This window comes from Schistocerca cancellata, chromosome 9, assembly GCF_023864275.1.
Source record: "Schistocerca cancellata isolate TAMUIC-IGC-003103 chromosome 9, iqSchCanc2.1, whole genome shotgun sequence".
In the NCBI taxonomy this organism is placed as follows: Eukaryota; Metazoa; Arthropoda; class Insecta; order Orthoptera; family Acrididae; genus Schistocerca; species Schistocerca cancellata.
In genome coordinates, this window is record NC_064634.1 from 122,605,770 (window position 1) to 122,631,095 (window position 25,326).

General features: G+C 46.6%; 1 protein-coding gene across 1 annotated transcript in view; it reads left to right on the forward strand.

Moving 5' to 3' along the window:
• LOC126101223 (odorant receptor Or2-like) overlaps positions 1–25,326 on the forward strand; it is an 87,683-nt gene that overhangs the window by 27,186 nt on the left and 35,171 nt on the right. The window contains exon 4 of the mRNA XM_049911914.1: positions 8,372–8,473. Coding sequence (XP_049767871.1) covers positions 8,372–8,473 — 102 coding nt within the window. The remainder of the gene's footprint in view (positions 1–8,371; positions 8,474–25,326) is intronic.

A 25,326-nucleotide genomic window follows, 5' to 3' on the forward strand; every position in this document is an offset into this window, starting at 1 on the left:
TTTGCAATCGGTAGAAAATAAGTACGAGGAGCGTTCAAAAAGTAATGCAATACATTTAGTTTCTGAAAGCAGATTGGTTTTGTTCAAGATTTCAATGCACCATATTATTTCCCACTCTTTTGCCTACAAAACCCTATTTTTCAGCATAATCTGCGTTCAATGTGACGGCCTTACACCACCTTACTGGGAGCGCCTGTATGTACGCACAGTGCCACACTACTCGTCGACGTCGGAAACAAAGCCTTGCTGCATCAATAACCTTCTCATCACTCACGTACTGCTCCCGTGGAGTGCATCCTTCATTGGGCCAAACAGATGAAAGTCGGATGGTGTGAGATCCGGGCTTTAGGTTGGATTAGGAAGAACAGTCCAATAAAATTTTGTGAGCTCCTCTCAGGTGCACAGACTTGGGAGAGGCTCTGTCATGGAGAAAGAGAAGTTCGTCCCCATCCGTGGTTCACCTCGAATGAGCCTGTCTGCACCTCCCACACTGCATGAGTCACAGCTGTGTGCGCCGGTCGGCACGCGGGACAAGGGACAGCTTTGCACGACCTTTTTGCGATAATGCAACAGCTTTGCCCAACGACTCATCGTGCTTTTGTTCACTGTCAAGTGCCCGTAGACACCATGTAAGCGCCTATGAATATCTGCGATGCTCTAGTTTTCCGCCAAAACAAACTCAATGACTGCTCTCTGCACCTCCATTACGGACGCCAATTTGAAGTCTACGTATTGCGCCGCCACCTATCGGAACTTCATGAAACTAGAGGAGCTCAACCGAGAATATTTCATCCGGAATAGGCAGCGAAAAAAATGTGTTGCATTACTTATTGAACGTCCTCATACATTTGGAGACAGATATCTCGGAAAAAGGCCATTGCTCACTGCAGCGCATAAAACTGCACGTCTTCAATGAGTCAAACAAGAAACTGGACATCAGCTGGACTGTGGTCCAACGAGTAGCGACATTTCAGCCGGCCGGTGTGGCCGAGCGGTTCTAGGCCCTTCAGTCTGGAACCGCGCGACCGCTACGGTCGCAGATTCGAATCCTGCCTCGGGCATGGATGTGTGTGATGTCATTAGATTAGTTAGGTTTAAGTAGTTCTAAGTTCTAGGGGACTGATGACCTCAGATGTTAATCCCATAGTGCTCAGAGCCATTTGAACCATTTGCGACATTTCCTCGTTTGCAACGACTCAGGGTTTCGAGTGCACCGACTATCCAATGAAGCGTTTAGCGCGCACTTTGTTGGTAGACATAGTTCAGGACGGAAGTTTCGGGGTCTTTCTTTTAGCATGACGTGGGCCCATGTATTAATGTTAACACTGAACATGAGACACGACATTTCTTTCAATATTCTCGGTGGACAAGAGCTATCCTACAGATTTTCCTGTCCAATTGGCATGGACACACAATAACTTGAGAGAGACTAGGATGCTTTGGTTCAATTCCTAGTCTGTTAAAAATTGAATTTGCCTGTTAATGTGAGATTGTTCTTGGAGATTTCCCACGTTCATCTAATCGTATACTGACCTTGGGCTACACTTTACCTAACCAATCAAATAAATAAATAAAACAAAATAAAAATGTAGGCTTCAGAATATTGGGTTCGTGCGCGAGTTCGTAGAAGTTTTCCGTAAATTTAGTGAACACAACAGATACACATAACAGAGGCTTTAATCATGGTATGGTATGGTATGGTAGGTACTATTAAGGAGTGGTAAGATGCCGGACTAACATGAATTCAGACACCCTTTCAAACAAATTTATTAACAAACAATTCTTACTCAACAGGTACTAGGAAAATATATTGTCCGGCCTCTTTATTTATTTAATTTTTGTTAGAGGATACCAGTAGAAGGCTTAATTAATAATATTTACGCTGATCCCACGTCAAGGGTAAAATATCGTTGATGCAGTAGCCCAAAGTAATCCTAGCATCAATTAAAAGTTGCAACTCAAGCTCGGTAACTATTTGTGATAAAAATTTAAACTGCCCAAATGCGTGCAGTAAACTTTAAACAAACTTATAATAACAAACTGACTGCAGTTCAAGTCCCATAGTGCTCAGAGCCAAGAACAAATATGTACCATTAGAATTCATCCGCTGGTACCTTAGTGGGTTACAGAGCCATAATCTTGACATCTTGTTTTATTTCACACGTCAGTCATGCGCATATTTCCTGGCAATATATTACACACATTATTAAATTGGCGCGATAAGACCTGAAACATGAATCAGTCAGTACTGTTCCCACAACATGCATACAAATAATGGGCCCCACCACGGCAAACTCAATGATAACTTTATAACATGAACAGTTAAAACAAATGACCTATCAGTAAATAGTGTAACTAATCGCGCCCCACAAGAGCAGTCTCAATTACAGTTTTGCAGTATGAACAATCAAAACACATAGATGGGCAAGTGTTCAATAATAAGGTTGCTGAGCTTCGCGTGGAGTAATTCAGTACTCGTGTGTCAGTGCAGCCAGGGCGCAGCGACAATAGTATAGCGACGGCTGCACAGACCAACCTTTGCTTTAACTGCCGATCACCTTGGGGCGACACCAGTATTGTGCAACCGAAATGCTCTTTCATGCAAAAGGGAAGCTCCTTTCTAAATTACAGCTTCCCAAACAACGACTCCCAACTACAATTACGCGCGCTATCACTCCAGGAGGTGCCAAGTCGTTTTCCGCCACGTACATGGCTTTCTCCCCGCACAGGTTGGCTCAAATGGCTCTGAGCACTATGGGACTTAACATCGGAGGTCATCAGTCCCCTAGGACTTAGAACTACTTAAACTTAACTGATTTAAGGACATCACACACATCCATGCCCGAGGCAGGATTCGAACCTACAATCGTAGCAGTCGCGCGGTTCCGGACTGAAGTGCCTAGAACCGCTCGGCCACCACAGCCCCCCCTCCGCAAAGAGCTCCGCTCACCAACTTCTTTGTGCCACTGCTAACTCAAGACCCCACCCCTGCCCGAGCCACGCCGCTTCGCGGACCACAGTCACACCGCAAGCCTCTCTGTCAAAGAGATTCTACTCAACCAGCGATTCCACCAGAGAGGCACAAAGTCGAAAAATACCAAACTTTCTGGGATGTTTCGACGGACAGCACAAATAATATACTTATATCTCCTTCACTATTTATAACTTTTCAATTCCACGACTGTAGAAATCACGCGGTACCGAGGCGAAGAACTCGTCGATCCATCTTCGGAGCGCTTCTTTATTCGGTAAGGACGGTCCTTGAAGGATGTTCAATAGAGAGCGGAAAAGGTGAAAATCTCTGGGTGCAATATCAGGTGAATGACATGGGTGCGGAATCCAATTCCGAACTCAACTCCTGAATAATGTTTTCATTCAGTATAGCAGTAAGCGGGCGGGCGTTTCGTGGAGTAGCATCACACCACCCAGTCTTCTGATCGTTAGGTCTCGGGGAAGCATTTCTACATCTACATCTACATACACACTCCGCAATCCACCATACGGTGAGTGGCGGAGGGTACCTCGTACCACAACTAGCATCTTCTCTCCCTGTTCCACTCCCAAACAGAACGAGGGAAAAATGACTGCCTATATGCCTCTGTACGAGCCCTAATCTCTCTTATCTTATCTTTGTGGTCTTTCCGCAAAATATAAGTTGGCGGCAGTAAAATTGTACTACAGTCAACCTCAAATGCTCGTTCTCTAAATTTCCTCAGTAGCGATTCACGAAAAGAACGCCTCCTTTCCTCTAGAGACTCCCACCCGAGTTCCTGAAACATTTACGTAACACTCGCGTGATGATCAAACCTACCAGTAACAAATGTAGCAGCCCGCCTCTGAATTGCTTCTATGTCCTCCCTCAATCCGACCCGATAGGGATTCCAAACGCTCGAGCAGTACTCAAGAATAGGTCGCGTTCTATAAGCGGTCTCCTTTACAGATGAACCACATCTTCCCAAAATTCTACGAATGAACCGAAGACGGCCATCCGCCTTCCCCACAACTGCCATTACGTGCTTGTCCCACTTCATATCGGTCTGCAATGTTACGCCCAAATATTTAATCGACGTGACTGTGTCAAGCGCTACACTACTAATGGAGTATTCCAACATTAAGGGATTCTTTTTCCTATTAATCTGCATTAATTTACATTTATCTATATTTAGAGTTAGCTGCCATTCTTTACAAATCCTGTCCAAGTCATCATGTATCCTCCTACAGTCACTCAATGACGACACCTTCCCGTACACCACAGCATCATCAGCAAACAGCTGCACATTGCTATCTACCGTATCCAAAACATCATTTATGTAGGTAGAAAAAAACAGCGGACCTACCACACTTCCCTGGGGCGCTCCAGATGATACCCTCACCTACGATGAGCACTCACCATCGAGGACAACGTACTGTGTTCTATTACTTAAGAAGTCTTCGAGCCACTCACATACTTGGGAACCAATCCCATATGCTCGTACCTTAGCTTTGAGTCTGCACTGGGGCACCGAGTCAAACGCTTTCCGGAAGTCAAAGAATATGGCATCCGTCTGATACCCTTCATCCATTGTTCGCAAGATATCATGTGAAAAAAGGGTGAGTTGCATTTCGCAGGAGCGATGCTTTCTAAAGCCGTGCTGATGCATGGATAGAAACTTCGCTGTCTCAAGGAAATTCATTATATTCGAATTGAGAATATGTTCGAGAATCCTACAACAAAACGATGTTAAGGATATTGGTCTGTAATTTTGAGGATCCGTCCTTCTACCCTTCTTATATACAGGCGTCACCTGCACTTTTTCCCAGTCGCTCGGGACTTTACGTTGGGCAAGAGATTCGCGATAAATGCAAGCTAAGTAAGGAGCCAATGCAGTAGAGTAGTCTCTGTAAAACCGAATTGGAATCCCATCAGGACCTGGAGATTTATTTATTCTCAACCCATTCAGCTGCTTTCGTAGTAAACCACACTGTCGCTTTCTATCAGATGCACACATTGTGGATGCGTGCAGGCCTTTGTACCTGGAGCTGCTGCTTTGTTTGAGCTCAGTCAATCCTTTCTTTCCTTATGTTAGCATAAAGACACTATTTCTCGTTACCAATAACGTTACAGGATAGGAATATTCGGTGCTGTTCACGAGCCAATTGTTGACGAGCAAGCAGAGGGCCACCCACCCACTGATTTTTGTGACTTTGTCTTAGAGCATGTGATCCACATACACTCGATTTCTGAATCTTCTCCATTTCATGCAAATGTCACACGACGATGAAATGATCATAGTCCAACACATTTGACAGTTCTTAAGTACACTGACGTGAACCATTGAGGATTAATGCGTTGAAAGGGTCATCAAACACCAAAGGTCTTCCTGAGTACGGTCGCAGATTCGAATCCTCCCTCGGGTATGGATGTGTGTAATGTCCTTAGGTTAGTTAGGTTTAATTAGTTCTAAGTTCTAGGGAACTGATGACCTCAGAAGTTAAGTCCCATAGCGCTCAGAGCCATTTGAGCCATCTTCCTGAATGTGAAAAATGCCAAAATGATCCTCCTTCAAACGCGAAAACCATTTTCTTGCCGTGCTTTGTCTAATGGCATTACCCCCTTAACACGGAGCAAATGTTTATAGCTTCCCCCGCTGCTCTCACCCCTCTACTGAATGCAAACTGTAAGTTCTCCCTTTGCTTCTGATAACGTTTATTGTTGTACATTTCGGCCAGTCGGCACGGCAATTTGAAAACAGAAAGCTTTCCGACAAATCGCGTAATAAATTCCGCCGTAAAGCGACGGAGAGATTAAGGTATGGAACGAAACTTACTGAAGTATAGCACCGGACCGGCTATAAGAATATGAGAGAACGTACATTCGCGATAAAATGAGACCACAAATAAAAAGTAATACTACGTTTCTCAAATATTTATACTGGTTAGTTACGTGTCCCTATGTGAAACTCGCGAACGTACACTTCGTTCAGAGGCACGCACGTACTGTCCCTTGTGGCCTATGTAACGAAAAGTTGGGGGAAGAATACATTTATTTTATTTTTAAAGAAATAGACTGGATCGGACTTCGTAAAAGGAAAATAGTTACAGGTTCCATGTGGCTGCATACCATGCCCTAAGAACAAAATTAAATAAGGTCGCCACAAAAGGAAGTAGATAAGTGCATGCACGTACCTCCGTTATTACAAAGCGTCGTGTCGAAGATCGGTGCCCAATCTTATATGAGATTTCACTGGATTCCAGACTGTGGATTCGTTGGACCGTCAATGAAAAACACTGTCGAAACGTTTTTGTATGGTAAATATTCAGCATATTGCACACAACGCATTCCCATACGTATTTACAATTCGACTCACAGATAAAGAAAGACGACTCTTCTTCGAGAAAAAAAAACTGAAGGTGAAGCGGTTCTTTGTTTTTCCGCGTGATCCCTTCCTACAGCTTACATACATCTTTGAAAATAAAGCCATTTGAAAATTATTGTAATATTTACGGAAAAGAGAAAAGACAATAAACAAAAATAAAAAATGAATATTTAAATAGTTCTTCTTCAAAACAGAAGAATATGTCGGTAATGTTCAGATTCCTCCGCTTGGCACTTCGTTTTCTAGCGTTCACAGCTCCATTCACTATCTCCAAATGATAAAGTGACAATATGTATACTCAAATAGTGGCAACGAACTACAAACAAAAATGAAATCGTTAAATGAACCCATAACAACCGGAGTACCAAAATGCAAAAAAATGCTACGAACATATGCATCAACCTAATACATTTAGTTCAGTCTTCATAAAAAATTATAAAGCATTAAAATTATACAATAAATCAATTAACGTAAACAGATATGTAGGTTGCAAGCTAACATAGTGTTCTAAGGACGTAAAAGATCAATAAACATTTCGTTAAGTTTCTTCCCTTTGTCCACTTCGAGAATTATTTATTTGCCAATTTTTGTTGGTTATTCTCTTTGATACCCAACCGGATTTTCTCAATAGTTCTGATTTTTTTCTATTTCAGGCTTTTAATTTTCAGTCCACGTTATCCCAATACAACTAAATTATTTCTGTAAAAATTTTCCAGCTTTTTTCGTAGCTTTTTGTATAGACTACAGTTAATTATATAAGGATGCAATTTCAGATCCTTGAATAAAAAATGAGACATCTATAATCATGTTAATAACATAAAAAGATGTCCTTTCCATATACTATTGAAATATTTTTGCATTTTATCTACCAAAGTTATTTGCCTTAAAATAGGAAACGGGTAACTAAAATTTGACTTAGATGGAATAAATTTTCCTTACTTCTTGTCTAATTAGCTCCTAGGACTCGACGCGTTTTTAGATTCAACGTATCAAGTATACCAAACCAGCTGTTTTAGAATCTTGCTCCCTACTGAAGAAATTTATGCGGACGCCCATGAGCATACCATTCTGAAGATCTTTTCTCTTTTCACAGTTGGCTGTACTGTTATTTCCTATGTTGCCAGTGTGGCATATCCCAATTCATCATAGCTCCACTGCGATGGAAAAGTTCTCTAAGCGTAGAAAATATAAGTGCACATGTTCTGGGCATAGTCATGTCCTATGTACTATGTTTTTAACGTAATTGACTCAAATATTTATAACCCAGTTCAGTAGAGTCTAATATACAAAGGACAACTGGACGGTTTTTGATTAGTATTTATAAGACGTATAGTTAATATTTTTTACAGCCCAAACTTTTTTTTGTTTCCAGATTTTGTGAGATTGTTTTTATAATATACTTAATCTACCTTATTTAATAAGTAATTGACAGGGTTTCAATAGTCTATTTTCTATTCTGAGAGGAAAAAACATCAAAATTATCGTTTACTATGGAGCGATGCACTGAATGTATAGAGAGTAATGCTACTTACCACATATAATGACAGTTAAGTACAGTTCTCTGACCAGTAAATATACTAAACTTTACAGCCCAGACAGATACCGTTGTATGCCAAACTTGACGATGCTGTATCATTCACCGGGAATTTGTGACTGAATGTGAAATGTAGTTGTTCCTGACACATGACACCATGGTTAATTTGTACATCATATTGTGCTTATAAGGTCACATATATGCACAGTAATAAATGATCATTTATCACTTTTTCAGATTGTAGACATGTAGTGAAACATTTTAAAAATAAGTGTTTACTGAATTAATTGAGTATCATACTGCATTAAACGTATCTTTCTTAATAAAATTGTATGCTCTTATTCTTTACTTTCTTTACTGTATCCTAGTTGCGCCAGATCATAACCTCAAGTTTGAAGCTGGTTGCAGTATAATAAACATAAAAAATTACAGCTCGTGTTTTTTTTACAACAAAATGTCATGTAAGCATCTCTGTTTTCAGAGCGAGGACCTCAGCGCAGTGTTCCGGTGTGCTGGATTCCTCCCCGTCCCAGGTGGCCAAGTTTACCTCTACTGCTGGGCGGCACACCATGTTATGGAACAGGTAGTTCATGCCGCCAGTAATTCTGGCGAGATAATTTACATTCACACTTAATAATAAGAATAATCCTAATTCACCGCGATTTCAGTACTGGTCTACATTTATGGTGTCGTGTAACTGATAAAATACTAATTTAGAAATAAATGCAAGAAAGTTCTCGTGAAGTACTCTACCTTCAAGCCCGTAAAAGTTGCCTAAAATTAGGCCATCCCACATGCGTAGAGCGATCGACAGGTTCTCATTAATTAAGTGCACAAAGAGCAAATGTAGAGTAACGTTGAAAATGTTTTTCGGAGACCGCTAGCAATCACAACATTTTCTAGACTTAGTTAAATGACTTGATGTAGCAATGTTTCGAAGTACACGTCTCATCTTCAGCCTTCGGTAGCGACACAGAAACTTTTAACAAAAGTACACATAGATATTACAGTTGTTCATACAGTATTGCTGTGCGCTGTGATCATCTTTGTTCATATGAAATGACTCTCATCGTGTAGTACTTTCATTTACCTCACCATTGTTCACAAATATGGAAACGACACTTATAACGCGACGTCTCAATCAACTCTACTGTGCAGTAGAAACAAGATGGAGCTAAACCATCTTGTAAACTGCAAAGTTGTGATGTCGTGTTTTAAGAGTCCTTTGCAAGTTAGTGAACACTCCAACGTGTATTAACGATGGAGGTAACTAAATACATCACAAGAAAACAGTCATTTCGTATGAACAAAGATGACCACAGCAAACGCCCTGAACGTAGAAAACAAAATTTAATATCTATTTGCATTTTTGTTAAAAGTTATTTTTTATTACCATTGTAGCCTAGAGATGAAGTTTATGCCTCGAAACATGTTACTGCAGTAAATAAATAATTTAAGTATGTCAACAAAATGCTAAATGTTAAGACATGACAAAATTTTACACGGAAACAAAAATCTTTGCACATTTCTGATACAGTCAAAATTGATGAAGAGTCAATATGGCAGAATGAGATTTTCATTCTGCAGCGGAATGTGCGCTGATATGAAACTTCCTGGCAGATTATAACTGCGTGCCCGACCGAGACTCGAACTCAGGACTTTTGCCTTTCGCGGGCAAGTGCTCTACCAACTTAGCTACCCAAGCACGACTCGAGCTGCGTCCTCACAGCTGTACTTCCGCCAGTATCTCGTCTCCTACCTTCCAAACTCTACAGAAGCTCTCCTGCGAACCTCGTCTCATTCTGGAAACATCCCATAGGCTGTCGCTAAGCCATGTCTCCGCAATATCCTTTCTTTCAGGAGTGCTAGTCCTGCAAGGTTCGCAGGAGAGCTTCTGTAAAGTTTGGAAGGTAGGAGACGAGTTACTGGCGGAAGTAAAGCTGTGAAGACGGGCCTGAGTCGTGCTTGGGTAGCTCAGTTGGTAGAGCACTTGCCCGCGAAAGGCAAAGGTGCTGAGTTCGATTCTCGGTCCACCACACCGTTTTAATCTGCCAGGAAGTTTCATATCAGCACACACTCCGCTGCAGAGTGAAAATCTCATTGCGGAAACATCCCCTAGGCTGTGGCTAAGCCATGTCCCCGCAATATCTTTTCTTTCAGGAGTGCTAGTTCAAATGGCTCTGAGCACTATGGTACTTAACTTCTGAGGTCATCAGTCCCCTAGAACTTAGAACTAATTAAACCTAACTAACCTAAGGACATCACACATCCATGCCCGAGGCAGGATTCGAAAAAAAATGGTTCAAATGGCTCTGAGCACTATGGGACTTACTGCTGTGGTCATTAGTCCCCTAGAACTTAGAACTATTTAAACGTAACTAACCTAAGGACATCACACACATCCATGCCCGAGGCAGGATTCGAACCTGCGACCGTAGCGGTCACGCGTTTCCAGATTGCAGCGCCTAGAACCGCACGGCCACTCCGACCGGCGCAGTATTCGAACCTGCGACCGTAGCGGTCACGCGGTTCTAGACTGAAGCGCCTAGAACCGCTCGGTTACTCCGGCCGGCAGAGTGCTAGTCCTGCATGGTTCGCAGGAGAGCTTCTGTAAAGTTTGGAAGGTAGGAGACGAGGTATTGGCAGAAGTATAGCTGTGAGGACGGGGCATGAGTCGTGCTTGGGTAGCTCAGCAGTCTGCCTTCGGCGGTGCTGCGGCTCCGACGTGTGTTTACGGGACGTTGAAGTTCGTGCTCGCGCAGTTGTTTACCTCTTTGGTGTACTCGCGCGTTTCGATCACTCGATATACACTCCTGGAAATTGAAATAAGAACACCGTGAATTCATTGTCCCAGGAAGGGGAAACTTTATTGACACATTCCTGGGGTCAGATACATCACATGATCACACTGACAGAACCACAGGCACATAGACACAGGCAACAGAGCATGCACAATGTCGGCACTAGTACAGTGTATATCCACCTTTCGCAGCAATGCAGGCTGCTATTCTCCCATGGAGACGATCGTTGAGATGCTGGATGTAGTCCTGTGGAACGGCTTGCCATGCCATTTCCACCTGGCGCCTCAGTTGGACCAGCGTTCGTGCTGGACGTGTAGACCGCGTGAGACGACGCTTCATCCAGTCCCAAACATGCTCAATGGGGGACAGATCCGGAGATCTTGCTGGCCAGGGTAGTTGACTTACACCTTCTAGAGCACGTTGGGTGGCACGGGATACATGCGGACGTGCATTGTCCTGTTGGAACAGCAAGTTCCCTTGCCGGTCTAGGAATGGTAGAACGATGGGTTCGATGACGGTTTGGATGTACCGTGCACTATTCAGTGTCCCCTCGACGATCACCAGTGGTGTACGGCCAGTGTAGGAGATCGCTCCCCACACCATGATGCCGGGTGTTGGCCCTGTGTGCCTCGGTCGTATGCAGTCCTGATTGTGGCGCTCACCTGCACGGCGCCAAACACGCATACGACCATCATTGGCACCAAGGCAGAAGCGACTCTCATCGCTGAAGACGACACGTCTCCATTCGTCCCTCCATTCACGCCTGTCGCGACACCACTGGAGGCGGGCTGCACGATGTTGGGGCGTGAGCGGAAGACGGCCTAACGGTGTGCGGGACTGTAGCCCAGCTTCATGGAGACGGTTGCGAATGGTCCTCGCCGATACCCCAGGAGCAACAGTGTCCCTAATTTGCTGGGAAGTGGCGGTACGGTCCCCTACGGCACTGCGTAGGATCCTACGATCTTGGCGTGCATCCGTGCGTCGCTGCGGTCCGGTCCCAGGTCGACAGGCACGTGCACCTTCCGCCGACCACTGGCGACAACATCGATGTACTGTGGAGACCTCACGCCCCATGTGTTGAGCAATTCGGCGGTACGTCCACCCGGCCTCCCGCATGCCCACTATACGCCCTCGCTCAAAGTCCGTCAACTGCACATACGGTTCACGTCCACGCTGTCGCGGCATGCTACCAGTGTTAAAGACTGCGATGGAGCTCCGTATGCCACGGCAAACTGGCTGACACTGACGGCGGCGGTGCACAAATGCTGCGCAGCTAGCGCCATTCGATGGCCAACACCGCGGTTCCTGGTGTGTCCGCTGTGCCGTGCGTGTGATCATTGCTTGTACAGCCCTCTCGCAGTGTCCGGAGGAAGTATGGTGGGTCTGACACGATGTGTTCTTTTTTCCATTTCCAGGAGTGTAGAATGGCACATGCATAACGCAACTTCACTCTCAAGATTAGTTTTTCGAATGAATATGCGAGAGCCGGCCGGTGTGGCCGTGCAGTTATAGGCGCTTCAGTCTGGAACCGCGTGACGCTACGGTCGCAGGTTCGAATCCTGCCTCGGGCATGGATGTGTGTGAGGTCCTTAGGTTAGTTAGGTTTAAGTAGTGCTAAGTTCTAGGGGACTGATGACCACAGATGTTAAGTCCCATAGTGCTCAGAGCCATTTGAACCATTTTGAATATGCGAGACCGAAAGCCCACGAAATCGAAAGGTTCCTACGAGACGAATTTAAACTTGACTACAACGAACTTATTAGAATACACCTCTCCATAGTGAGCAGTGTCGAATGGCTCTGAGCACTATGGGACTTAACTGCTGTGGTCATCAGTCCCCTAGAACTTAGAACTACTTAAACCTAACTAACCTAAGGACATCACACACATCCATGCCCGAGGCAGGATTCGAAACTGCGACCGTAGCGGTCGCGCGGTTCAGGATTGTAGCGCTTAGAACCGCTCGGCCACTCCGGCCGGCTCATGTGAGCAGTGTCGTTTACATCAAGCTGATTGACGATGCAGTATGTGACAGAATCGCTCGAAATACTAAACATGGACTCTAATTTCGTCACTCTGATGGGCATGTTGGAGAGGTAACTATTGATCACGCAGGACTGGTTTTACGAAACATACGTATTTTCGAACTTCTCTTCGAGGTTTCGTCTGACTTGGTCATTGACGCCTTACGCCCATATGGAAGAGTGCTTAGCCACGTTGACGAAAAATGGTCCAACTTCACGACTTACCCCGTTCTCAATGGGGTGCGCCAAATCAGAACAGAACTGACACAACATGTACCCTCATATTTGTTCATCGGAGGATGTAGAGATATAGTCATCTACGATGGACAACCCAAAACATGCTCAGGCTGCGGGAAAGAGGGCCACGTCCGTTCCGAATGTATGCAGCGGAGGATTGTGCAGGTTCCAAATGGCCAACCCGCGCCTCTGTCCACATTGACGCCGCTGATACTAACGTATGCTGACGCGTTTCGAACAGATCCCATCCCGAAGAATGTCCAGCTCCAACATCCTGACATTTTACGACAACCGACTGCATCACAGGCCGCCACCTGTGACGAAACGACGTACACTTCTGCCACTCCGGCGCCGACGACGCCCATAACCGATCGGAAAGGATCGGTAGGAGGTATGTAAATCGATCCTACGGTTGTTCCGACTGCTGCTTTCGTCCCTGAGCACCGGGAGTCACTTCCGCACTCGGACACGGAGGCGCACACGCGCAAACAATGATCGCCGAAGCGCCACAAGAAACGACGACTAGCGCCGTCGGATACCTGCCTACGTCAGCGTGTAACGGCGATACAGTGCCCGGATGCGCAGCGGGTGGTTGTACCTCCCTCACAGCAGTACGACGCGAATCATACGAGACAGGGTTTGAATACAGACACACCGGACGGAAAGCCGACGGAAGGAGTCCCTTCACCCACCACAGCAACGCCACCGCCTTCGGTCGGCCAGGCCGGAGAAACACGACGGGAGCTGGACCTCCAGCACAGGAACTGGGCCGACGAATCCGATACTGAGCCACAGACCGACGACGCACCCGCAATGGCAAGTGCTGCGTCCACCGGATGTTAACCACGCAGAAGATGCAGACTGCCGCACAGACAGCATGTCACCGGGCGGCAGCACACAAATTAACGTAAGCATTCATGTGCGCTTTACGCACTGAGGAACAGCGGTAGGCATATCGAACAGCCTCTATCAATATTAATATGATCAGAACGCCGGTCAAATTGCAATTATTACGAGACATGTTGCATGCGTCAGACGTCAACATCGCTCTTCTGCAGGAAGTATGTGTTGAGAGCTTTCCCGACCTCTATGAGTACGATACATACATTACACCTACTACCGACGGCGGCAGCGGAACAGCGATACTTCTACGTGGCGGCATAGTAGCCGAAGACGTGGTGTATCTGCCATCAGCGCGAGGACTGGCGCTCACAGTGCTAGGAGTACGGGTCGTTAATATTTACGCACCGTCGGGGTCCGACAGATGGCGCGATCGATCCCGATTTTGCGCAGAGGAGATTGCAACACTATTCTTAGGCCGGTATGAACATGTCTTATTTGGAGGCGACTTTAACTGTGTGCTCGCACTAAAAGATCAACACCCACGTTATAATTCATGCCCCGAGCTGCGGCAACTGATACTGGACATGAATCGCATTGATACAGGGGAGACGATACATGGCAACAGACCCGGATACACCTACGTCACAAGTCGTCTCGATCGCATTTACGTAACACTTCGTCTCGAACCAGCGATCCTCGATGCGGCATTGTAGCCCGTCGCCTTTTCAGATCACATAGCATATATATGCACGGTCTCCCTGAGTCGTCAACGAGTGTGGAGGAGCCGCATTGTTTGGAAACTGAATACAGCACACCTCAGGGAACCGGAGTGCAGACTCTTCATCGAAGACACTTGGCACATGTGTGAACGACGCCTCCCGACATATCCGACGACGTTGCAGTGGTGGCTGGAATGCGTTAAGCCTGCATTGCGCCGGGCGTTAATTGCATACGGAAGAGAGCTGATGATGTGGAGGCGACACACGACGGAATTTTATTTCACGATGCCCCGCGAACTTTCCGTACAAGCGCCTTCAGAGGACCGTAGTGCTGGTATAAAACGAGCGCAGGCCCAAATAATTTTCATAACGCGCCGCCGTCTGGAGGGCGTCGCAGTCTGTGCAAGGGCCTTTGAACGCGTCCATGGAGAATCACCATCGATGTATCACGTTATCAGAGAAAAACAACGTAGCCGCAGAATCTTAATACAGACGATCGTACTGCCAGATGGTCGCCATATGGCAACGCAAAAAGACGTTGCCAACGCTTTTGTGGAACACTACGGTTATCTCCATGAAGAAGCGGAACACGATCAGGCAGCCTTTCATGAGGTCCGACGAACGCTCTCCGCGTGTCTCGACGAGACGGCCAACCGGGAGTTAACAGGGGAAGTCACAGCTGACGACGTAATGGAAGCGCTTGAAAGGGAGCGTCGCGCAAATTGCCGGGCCCGACGGGTTTCCGCTAGAGTTTTATCGTACATTTAAAGATCTCATGACTCCACGATGGACTGCCATGTACTGCGAATTGATGTCTCCCAACGTGCCTCTTCCACCCTCCTTCGTGGAAGGAATGATCATCCCCATCCACAAACCATCCGGCGGCACAGGGATACAGGCCTACCGGCCACTGACCCTTCTTAATTGCGACTACACCAGGATACTCGCAACACGCTTCAAACGCGTAATACGCCAAGTGATGTCACTCGACCAAACCCACCTAGGAGGGGATAGCAATATACAAACGGCACTCAGCGACTACCGCAATGTTATTGCACTGGCATCAACATGTCATCTCCAGGGTGCATTGGTATCGATAGACTTCGATCGCGCCTTTGACAGGCTGAGCCACGCTTATCTCACGGAAGTGATGACGCAAATGAAGTTTCCGGAAAGTTTTCTCACCGTCGTTATGAGACTACTCCACGGAGCCGCATCCAGAGTGCGCATCAATGGACGCTTGGTGGGGCCCATCACCATCTCACGATCGGTCAGACAAGGATGCCAGCAGTCGACGATATTGTATGCCATCGCTGTCGAGCCGCTGCTCTGCGGGCTCCGGAATCGACTCCAAGGAATGGCCATAAGGCACAACAAGTTTATATGCAGAACATATGCGGATGACCTAGTGTTTTTAGCACGGTTAGACGACGAGACAAGAGCAGCCCTGCATTGGATTAATTTGTACTGTATGGCTACGGGAAGTCGCCTGAACATGGCAAAGTCGGGAGCGATGAACATCGGGAGAGGACTCCCGACAGGAAGTGTAGCACCATTACAGCCCATCAACAAGATGAAATGCCTAGGAATTATCTTCATTACAGACGTTCGATGCACGGCGGGACTGAGCTAAAGACATCTTCTGCAAACAATTCGTGCAAGTGTCCGAAGTCACAGGTTAAGGGCACTGGATATGATACAACGGGTCACCTTTGCCAACACTTATCTAGCTTCTCGCATCCTCCACCTGGCATAAGTTCTTCCTATGCCGGTGGTGTTAGCGCGCCGAATCCTGGCGGCATTAGGATATTTTGTGAGCACAAGTCTCCTTTTTTAAGGTCGGATACGAAACCCTCACCCTTCCTCGTAGTCGTGGAGGTCTTGGACTAGTCCACGTACGCTACCGAGCGGTGGCTATTTATGTAACCACAATGATAAAGATGTGGACACGACACCGGACAAGTCTGACGGGCACCTTGATAGACGAACTCGCTCCACCTTCTCGTTCGGCTCCGGTAGCGGTGTCTCACATCTCACCATCGCTTGCCCATATGCGAACCTTTTTTGTGGAACACATTTATGTACATATGGAACTACTGACTACCAGGACGGCAACGGCACGTGATGTATATCACATATCACATCTTGACTCGACGACGGCCGAATAATGGTAGAGCGCCGCCAACCAACAGTTATGTGGTCAGTGGTATAGCGAACAGTGCACCACCCACACCTTGATACGGGAACGCGCGCACTGTAGTATCAGGTGGTAAATGGGAAATACGTGACTCGTTACAGGTTGCATACAATTCATATGGCAGACAAGCCACTGTGTGCGCAGTGCAATGTTATAGACACAGAGGAACATCGTCTGATATGCGGGCCTTCGGCGGACGTATGGTGTTTGGTCAAAAAAAAAAAAGACTGCCTTCCTCCTTCGAGTGGTGCCGCAAGCAATAGAACCACGGATACTACTTCTCCCAGATACGACCTATTATCCCCGAACAAAGACGAACGCAGTACTTGGATTCGAGGTTTGACTGTGCTTTATCTTTTCCGAGACGGCAGTAAGAATGTATTCGACTTTTGGGCCTTACTACAAGAACAACACTCACAGCTTATGAGACATTCGAGATATCGAACGTATTACGCTAATTTTTTAGGGAGTGCCTTGCTTCTTCCCCCACCCAGTTGGAGTGTCCCGGGTAGGAGAATGTAATTATTGCCTATAAGTATCCGGATAAGAAAGGACCAGGACAGTGGAGAGGATGCACCACCACACGTGAAGACGTACCCGACACCAACGCGAGGTATAACGGGATTAGCGAGGTACGCTCTCAAGAAGAGGAACGTGGTCCGTCATTGCTTTGTTTTTTTAACTATTATGTAAAAAGTCCACTTATTTACGTTTCCCAGAAATACTTTATTTAAAAAAGGTAATCGTCTTATGTAAAAAAACTGATAGAAGCAGTTTATGTTTGTTAATGTTACAACATTATGTAAAAAAAGTCCACTTATTTACGTTTCCCAGAAATATTTTATTTTATAAAGGTCAATTTTTAATTCTATATTCAGTTGAAAAAAAAAAAGCGGTCTAAGGCGCTGTAGTCATGGACTGTGTAGCTGGTCCCGGCGGAGGTTCGAGTAAAAGAAAAAGTAGGACACTTGCCCGCGAAAGCCAAAGGTGCCGAGTTCGAGTCTCGGTCCAGCACATAGTTTTAATCTGCCAGGAAGTTTCAGTCAATATGGCATTAGATTGTAGAATAACCATCATCATCATCAACAATTTGACAACTACTGCCGCATGTCATAGTGTTCTAATTTCTCCGCACATCACGAAAGTCAGCTTCATCCAGCAGAGTAAAGGTTTGTTGATGTCGTTTACTCAAGCTTCATTAGTCCGTCGACTGGATCTCTTCTTATCCTGACGAATCCAGCAAAGAATTCCCTAACTGAATCTACATTTCCTCACGCTATGTTCTCAGCTTGTATCTGTGTCGCACAACAGTCGTGACTTTTCTCTTTCCATTTTTTGTCTTTATTACAACCCCTTGGTAACTTTTCTCTTTCCATTTTTTGTCTTTATTACAACCCCTTGGTTCCCCCCCCCCCGTTTCTCCCCATCAAGCGCAGGGGCTGTAATATGTCAATATGAGCGCTTGTGGGTGAGCGCCAATGCTGGAATCAGCTGCGTTGGCGTCCGGTTACCCAGCCTTACGGACGTACTGACCCTACTGGCGCCACTGTTAAGTGTCCGCCGCGTGCGTTAACTGTGCCCGTGGCCCGGAATCGGAACTCGGCTAACCGCTCCTTCAAGCGCGACTCGTGGACCCCATGTAGAGCGCCAGAGGGAAGCAACCGACCGCCGTCGTTGTAGCGAGCCTTAAGAAGCTCCGGCTGTCCGCACAGGGCAGCTCGTTCAGTGTCTGTAGACAGCTTTGCACACTGGGGTCTCCGAGTTCGCGCCCCGGCCCCGCCCCTGCTGACGGCAGCGTACAGTCTGCCGGAAGATGCCACCCAGAGAGCGGAGACCAGCAGTCCTCTCGTTCCTCATGCCAGTGTAGCACCAAGGTGCGATGCGCCCCGCTACAGAAATGACGCAGAGGTTGGGGGTAACTGGCTGCCAATAACCATCACCAAAAGGTCGTCGTGGTTGGCCTGAAACTTCAATAATCGTCTTTCTCTCCGGTTCTAGACGCAGACAGAATGGAGACACGACTGCCTCCATTGAGCCTCCGGGCTCGCTTATTTATACATGTTTTTACTACGCCTCTGATGTAGTTCCTCTGGGGGAGACAATGGGAGTGCTCTTTGTTAATTACAACGTCAGTTTTCCTCAGCCCACTTCGGCCCCTACACACAGGTCACTAGGTGCTTTGTAACTGCAACCAGTGGGTCCTTCACAGCACGTCGGTGCCCTACTCAGCCCTGATTTCTTCGCATTTGTATACAGTGCCTGCCGGAACATGACTTCTATCCTGCGAGCGGTGACGTAACCAACCTGCCTCGCAGAATCGTTTGCAAAATATTAACATCGACCGCGCCTGCCATCTGATGGGGCAATCGGTCCCATAACTACTGCCTTCCAGCCATTTCTGCGCGACGTTTACAAGAATTCGCCAAATCTTTCTCCAAGGAAAGCATACTGAACGAGGAAGACTGCCAAGGTGGTTTGGGCATATCAGCAGTGCAGAGGAGATAATGTAGAGGAGAGAGGACGAAGCCTTGTGGCACTCGTGCAAACTCTCCTGCAGAGGGATGAAAGGTACGGGAATTGGTATTGTTAATAGCAACAAAGGATGAGCATTACATAGGAAGGATGCAATAAGGTGCACAAAGGTGATTGGAAGTATGGATGTCTGGAGTTTGAAAATGAGATCAGAATGCCAGACACAGTCGTAGACCAGGTCAAGGGACACAAAAACAGCAGATTAACAGGAGTTGAGCTGGTGGGATAGGAGATGGTTAGGTATAGAAGCAGGTCATGAGAAGAGAAACTGGGATGGAAACCACACTGGTTAACTGCGAAAAAGTGGTGTTGGCTCAGGTCTTGATGGCTGTGTTGAGAGTGGATGGATTCGAAGGCCTTGCTGAACACTAAGGTGAGGCATATGGGGCGATAGAAGGAGGCATCAGTAGTGCAGTTTGAGGAAAGGGAGGATTTTGGAGGCTCTCAAAGCTCAGGATAGTAACCTGTGGTGAGGATAGTGGTGTGAAGGGTCACAAGAGTGACGAGAAAGGAGAGAGTATTTTTTTTTTTTTAAGTAGCAACAAGTGAAACAGTTGTCACCAGGGGATGTGTTGCATTTCCTGCGAAGTATGAGTTTTATGTCATGTGTTGTGATTGGCGTATTTCATTCGGTATATGGTATATTGCCCAAGTACTGAAAGCTGGAAGCCAGGGCCGGTACAGCAGAGTTAGTGCGTTTGTCAATGGCAGGGTACAGGGAGTCATCAAAATGAGGGTCATCAGAGGTGGTGAAGGCGTTAGAAAGATATGATGCAAAGTGCTTAGCTATTCTCAGATTATCAGGTAAGAGATGGTTTTTGTGGAGGAGCAGGTAACGAGTTATGGGGTCGTTGCCTATGGGTCGATGGAATGCTTTCCAGTACTTGGAAGAGTTGACGGGGAGTGTAGTGTTGAATATGGTGCATGACTGGCCCATATCCAAGTGTTTTCTCGCATTTAATAAATTCCTGATATGTCTCTGTATCCGCCGGCGGCGCGTGAGTGTATCCTAGTGACGAGTGCGCAGAAGGGAGCGGTACATGCGACGGGATTCTCGAAGGAGGAGTAGAACTTGTGGTTTGTGGAGGGTTGGACGGCGAGGATATATCGTCCTGGTAGGGAGGTGCGTGGATGTAGTCTAACAAGGTTAGCTGCAAGAAGGATACAGCGTGCGGGATATCATCAGGCTCAGGGAAGGTCTCGGGGTAGCTTCCAGTCAGAGACTGTTAGATCACATCGCTACCTTTACACCAAAACTTGGCCCGAAGACGCTTGCCCAAAGGCAGCCGGTAAATGAGAGACTAAAAATGAATGATCCACGTATCGTCAGAAGACTTTTGGTTTAACTAATGCCGAGTCAAGTGCCCTCTCCTAAATATATTCCACCAAAAGATTTGCTACCAGAGCAAAGAGAGGACTACCCATGTTCAAATTATTCAGTGTTGAATAAAAAGTGGTTGGGGGAAAGGCATTATGAAATAGCGCTGTTACATCAGCTTTGAACTTACTGCTGATGAGTAACAATGAATCCATGAGAGGGATCCTAGAGAGGAGTGAGGAAGTCCTCTCTCCCCTTTGGTAGCAAACTTTTTATGGAAGTTTTGAGGAAAAGGCACTTGATCCGGCAGAACGTAAACCGAGAGACTTCTGGCGATATGTAGACGACACTTTTGTAGTGTAGTCTCATGGTGAAAAAGAACTGTCACGCTTCTTGCAACATCTGAATTCAACCCACAAAAACATACAGTTTACTATGGAAATAGAGAAGGATGGTTGCTTACCGTTTTTGGACGTCTTGGTTACCAGGAGAGTGGATGGGTCATTAGGACATTCTGTCTACCGTAAGCCCACACACAGGGATGTTTATCTGCAAACTTCGAGTTGCCATCACTATTCACAAATTACTGGCGTCCTTAGAACATTGGTGCACCGGGCTCATGTTGTCCTTGATAGAGACAGCCTTACAAAGGAGCTAGAACATCTACAGTTGGTGTTCAACAATAATGGTTACTCTCTACAGCAGATTAGTACAGTGCTAAGGAGGAAGAAACGTGACCACCCACAACATCAAGAAGATAGGGAGCAGCTCAAGGTCAGGGCGTTCCTTCCATACGCCGGCAACGTTTCGTCTAAAGTAGGCAGGATTCTAAGGAAACATCAAGTTAAAGCGAGTTTCCGGCCAACGTAGTGCCCTTCTCGGTTCTGTAAAAAACGATTTGGGTCTGCAGAAGGCCGGGATTTACAAAATTTCTTGCCGCCGTGGCAAAGCTTACAAAGATCGGATGATATGAGCAGTACATGAAAGGTGCGTTGAACATGAGCGCCACACTCTCCTCTCGCAGCCCAGTAAATCGGCCGTAGCTGAGCATTGTATTACCTCAGGACACTCTATGGATTATTCTGCCACAAAAATCTTAGCCCTAGCCAGAAATTTTTGGGATTCAGTTATTAAAGAATCTGTAGAAATATGTCTAGTAAAAAAATTATAAATCATGAAGGCGGTTTTATACTGGACAAGGCGTCGGACCCAGTGATCTCTCTAATTTCTTCTGAGAGAAAACATTTTATTCGTAATGACACGTCTGGCGACATCTGACGTTTGTTTTTGGCGATGCGAGCGCGCTTCCGACAGAAGGCAGACATGAAATTTGGTTGGTTGATTTCGGGGAGGGGACCAAACAACGGGGAAGGAACTCGACCGTGGCCTTTCAAAGGAACCATTCCGGCATTTGCCTAAAGCGATTTTAAGGAAATCACGGAAAACCTAAATCAGGATGGCAGGACCCGTGTTTCAACCATCATTCTCCCGAAGGCGAGCCCAGTGTGCTAAGGACTGCGCCACCTTCCACGGTCAATATGTAGTTTCACCTTCACATGTGCGCCTGCGTGCCACCTACAGGTCAGTATTTGCAGAGGGCGCGGATTTCTGTAGAGGATGCTCCTGTGACGGCCGGCAATACAAATGCGTTTCTGTGCCAATTTCTGCTATACAGCCAATACCGGGAACTTACTGTCTCCCTCAGCAAGGTTAACCATTCTGCTTCCCACCTCTCTAAGGTCTTCTCCATTCTTGATTATCCCCATTTTGACTACTCCCTCTTCCCCACCATCCTTGAACGCACTGATACCTCTGTCCCCTGCTCGGCCCTAGTTTCTGGTACTTGGATCAGTTACCCTCCTCAGACATAAACACTCCCATCACCACTCATGACATCACACTCGTCCTCCATTCCATACACAACACCGCCCCTAGTCATGATGATGTCACCTACCGCCACCTTAAGGAATCCCCCAGTCCTTTCTGGCTGTTCTTGCTACCATGTACAACGTCATCCTCTTCACCGGCTTTTATCCTGACCTGTGAAAGACTTCCAATGTCCTACTGTTCCCTAAACGCAACAAACCCCACTCTGACACCTCTTCCTTTCGCCCATCTGCCTTACCTCCGTGTTTAGGTTCTTAGAATCGATCCTCTCCTGCTGCATTCATCAGCACCTTAACCAGCACCACCTTGTTGCCCTTATCCAGTGTGGCTTCTGGTCCTCCTTCTCAGCTCACGACCAGCTTCTTAACCTTACCAATCTCCTTTCCCTCCAACTTAACTCCCGTCGCCCCTCTATCTTTGTTTCCCTCAACCTCCAGAACGCCTACAGCCATGTCTGGCATCCTGGGCTCCTCTTCAAACTCCAGACCTATGCTCTCCCCATCAATTTCGTCCATCTCGTTGCTTCCTTCCTCTCCCACCGTCCCTCCTATGCCACTATCCACAATACCATCTCCTGTACCTTCTATCCCACTACCATTGTGCCCCAGGGCTCCATCCTTTCCCCTCTACGCTATCTCCTGTATACTGCCAATATGCCCAAACCTCACCCACCTGCTCACCTCCTCCAATTTGCTGATAACACCGCCTTCCTGGTGCTTTATCCTACCCTTCAACAGTCACAATGTACCCTTCAAACCCGCCTCAAACAGTTCACTGCCTGGTGCAACCAGTAGCTCCTTCGCATCAACCCTTCCAAGATCCAGGCAATCATCATAGGTCATACCAACCACTCCTTCCAGCTCTGCAGTTTGTACTTCACCATTTATGGTCATCCTATCCACCTCACTCTTGCCTTGGAATACTTCGGCCTCACCCTCGACTGTCATCTCACCTGGACTTCCCATCTCCTTACAATCCAACACAAAGCCCACAATAGACTCTGCCTCCTGAAACTCATGTCTGGCTGGACATGGGGACTCAATTCATCCATCATCCTTCACACATACAAATCCTTGATTTGCCCCATCATTTGTTATGCCAGCATCACTTGGATTTCCACCCCTCCCAGATTCTATAAAGCCCTACAAATCCTAGAACGCCATGCACTCCACCTAACCTTCTGTATCTGCCTTCCATCCCCCAAGCGAATGGTCTATAACCTCATCCCCTTCCCCATCTTCTTCTATTTCTAGAACACATCTGCACCCTGCACGTCGTTCATCGATGTGATTCCCTGCACCCCCTGGTGTCTTCACTCCTCTTCACCCCTAGCCCATTGCTGCACCTTTACCATTGTGTACCGCCCTCTTTCCATCTCCACACCCTCCATCACCTTTCACAATGCAACTTCCTGCACATACCTCTCCCAGATGTTGAGCTTTGCCCTGATCTGGACCCATCCTACCAATTAAAATCCCACTTTCCCCCTCCTACTCCTCAGGGCTCCCTCTCCCCTCCTCTTCCCTTCCCCTGAGCAGTTTTTCTCCCTCCTACTTCCCCTCTCTTTCCTGTGCCTCCCTTCTGTGTCTCTTTGGTCCCTCCTAACTTGCCTTCCATCTCACACCTCAGCCATCTCCTGTCTCTTGTTGCCCCCCTGCCCCCCCTTTTCGTTCTTTTCCTCCCAACCCTCCAGCATCCCCTTCCTCAATGCACCTTCCTCTCCCCTCTTCTTCCCTCCTCTCAGGCCTCCCAACCCTCGGCAGGCCCCTATCAGATTTTTTTTTATTCTCCGTGTGTGCTCCGTGCTGCTGCTGCTCCGTCACTTACAGTGGCTCTTTTAAGTGTCTCTGTTCTCTGTGTTTTTATACGGGAGCCGAATTTTCACAAGTGCGTATGGCTACAGTGTATTTTAAGTGCCCCACAGCTCGCCGACTGTGTTATTTTAACTTTGTGTCGACTTTTTTAACTGCCCCCCCCCCAAAGAACATCCCTGTCTATATTTCAACTTCCATTGTCTTCTTTTACTGTGTTTTTCTAGGTCGTGCGGTAGCGTTCTCGCTTCCCACGCCCGGGTTCCCGGGTTCGATTCCCGGCGGGGTCAGGGATTTTCACCTGCCTCGAGATGACTGGGTGTTTGTGTTGTCCTCATCATTTCATCATCATCCAGGAAAGTGGCGAAATTGGACTGAGCAAAGATTGGATAATTGTACGGGCGCTGATAACCACGCAGTTGAGCGCCCCACAAACCAAACATCATCATCATCATCATCTTGTGTTTTTATATCCCCTTTTTCCGCCCTTTCTTAAGTATAAGTTTCCACATTTTTATATTTTGTAATGCCACTTGGCTGAAAAGCGGCAGATTGAGCCCATATAAGGCAGGGGCATAAAAATACAATAAAGAAGAAAAACGTATAGTCTCCAGAGGCGGGCACTCATCTGATGATGGCTGAACAGTTGCCATCCGAAATATTGTGGCAAGAAGTCAACTTGATCTGACTGCAATCCTGAAGCCTCATAGAATACTCAGTAAGTTCATCACAATCAAGCTGTCATTTTATTTTTCAGTGTTTTAAGCTGTCTTTATTCATCATTTTGGAACCTGTAAAGTCACAGATACTCTTCAGGTTTTCTCGCCATAGACAGTATGATGCAGCCATATATCTCACAGCTATATCGACTGTGAATACTCCAAGAACTCCAAACAAGTATTGAGCTGGTTTAATTTTGAAGACTCTGTAGAGTCTTAGACATACCCTTTGTTGTGGTCCCCTCAGTATGATCTGTAGTTGTTTAGCTGCAGTTGATGTGTCAGCACAGTCTATAGTAAATTGGCTACTGCATTTAAGATGACGCTGTGATGCAGACGCCCAGAGTA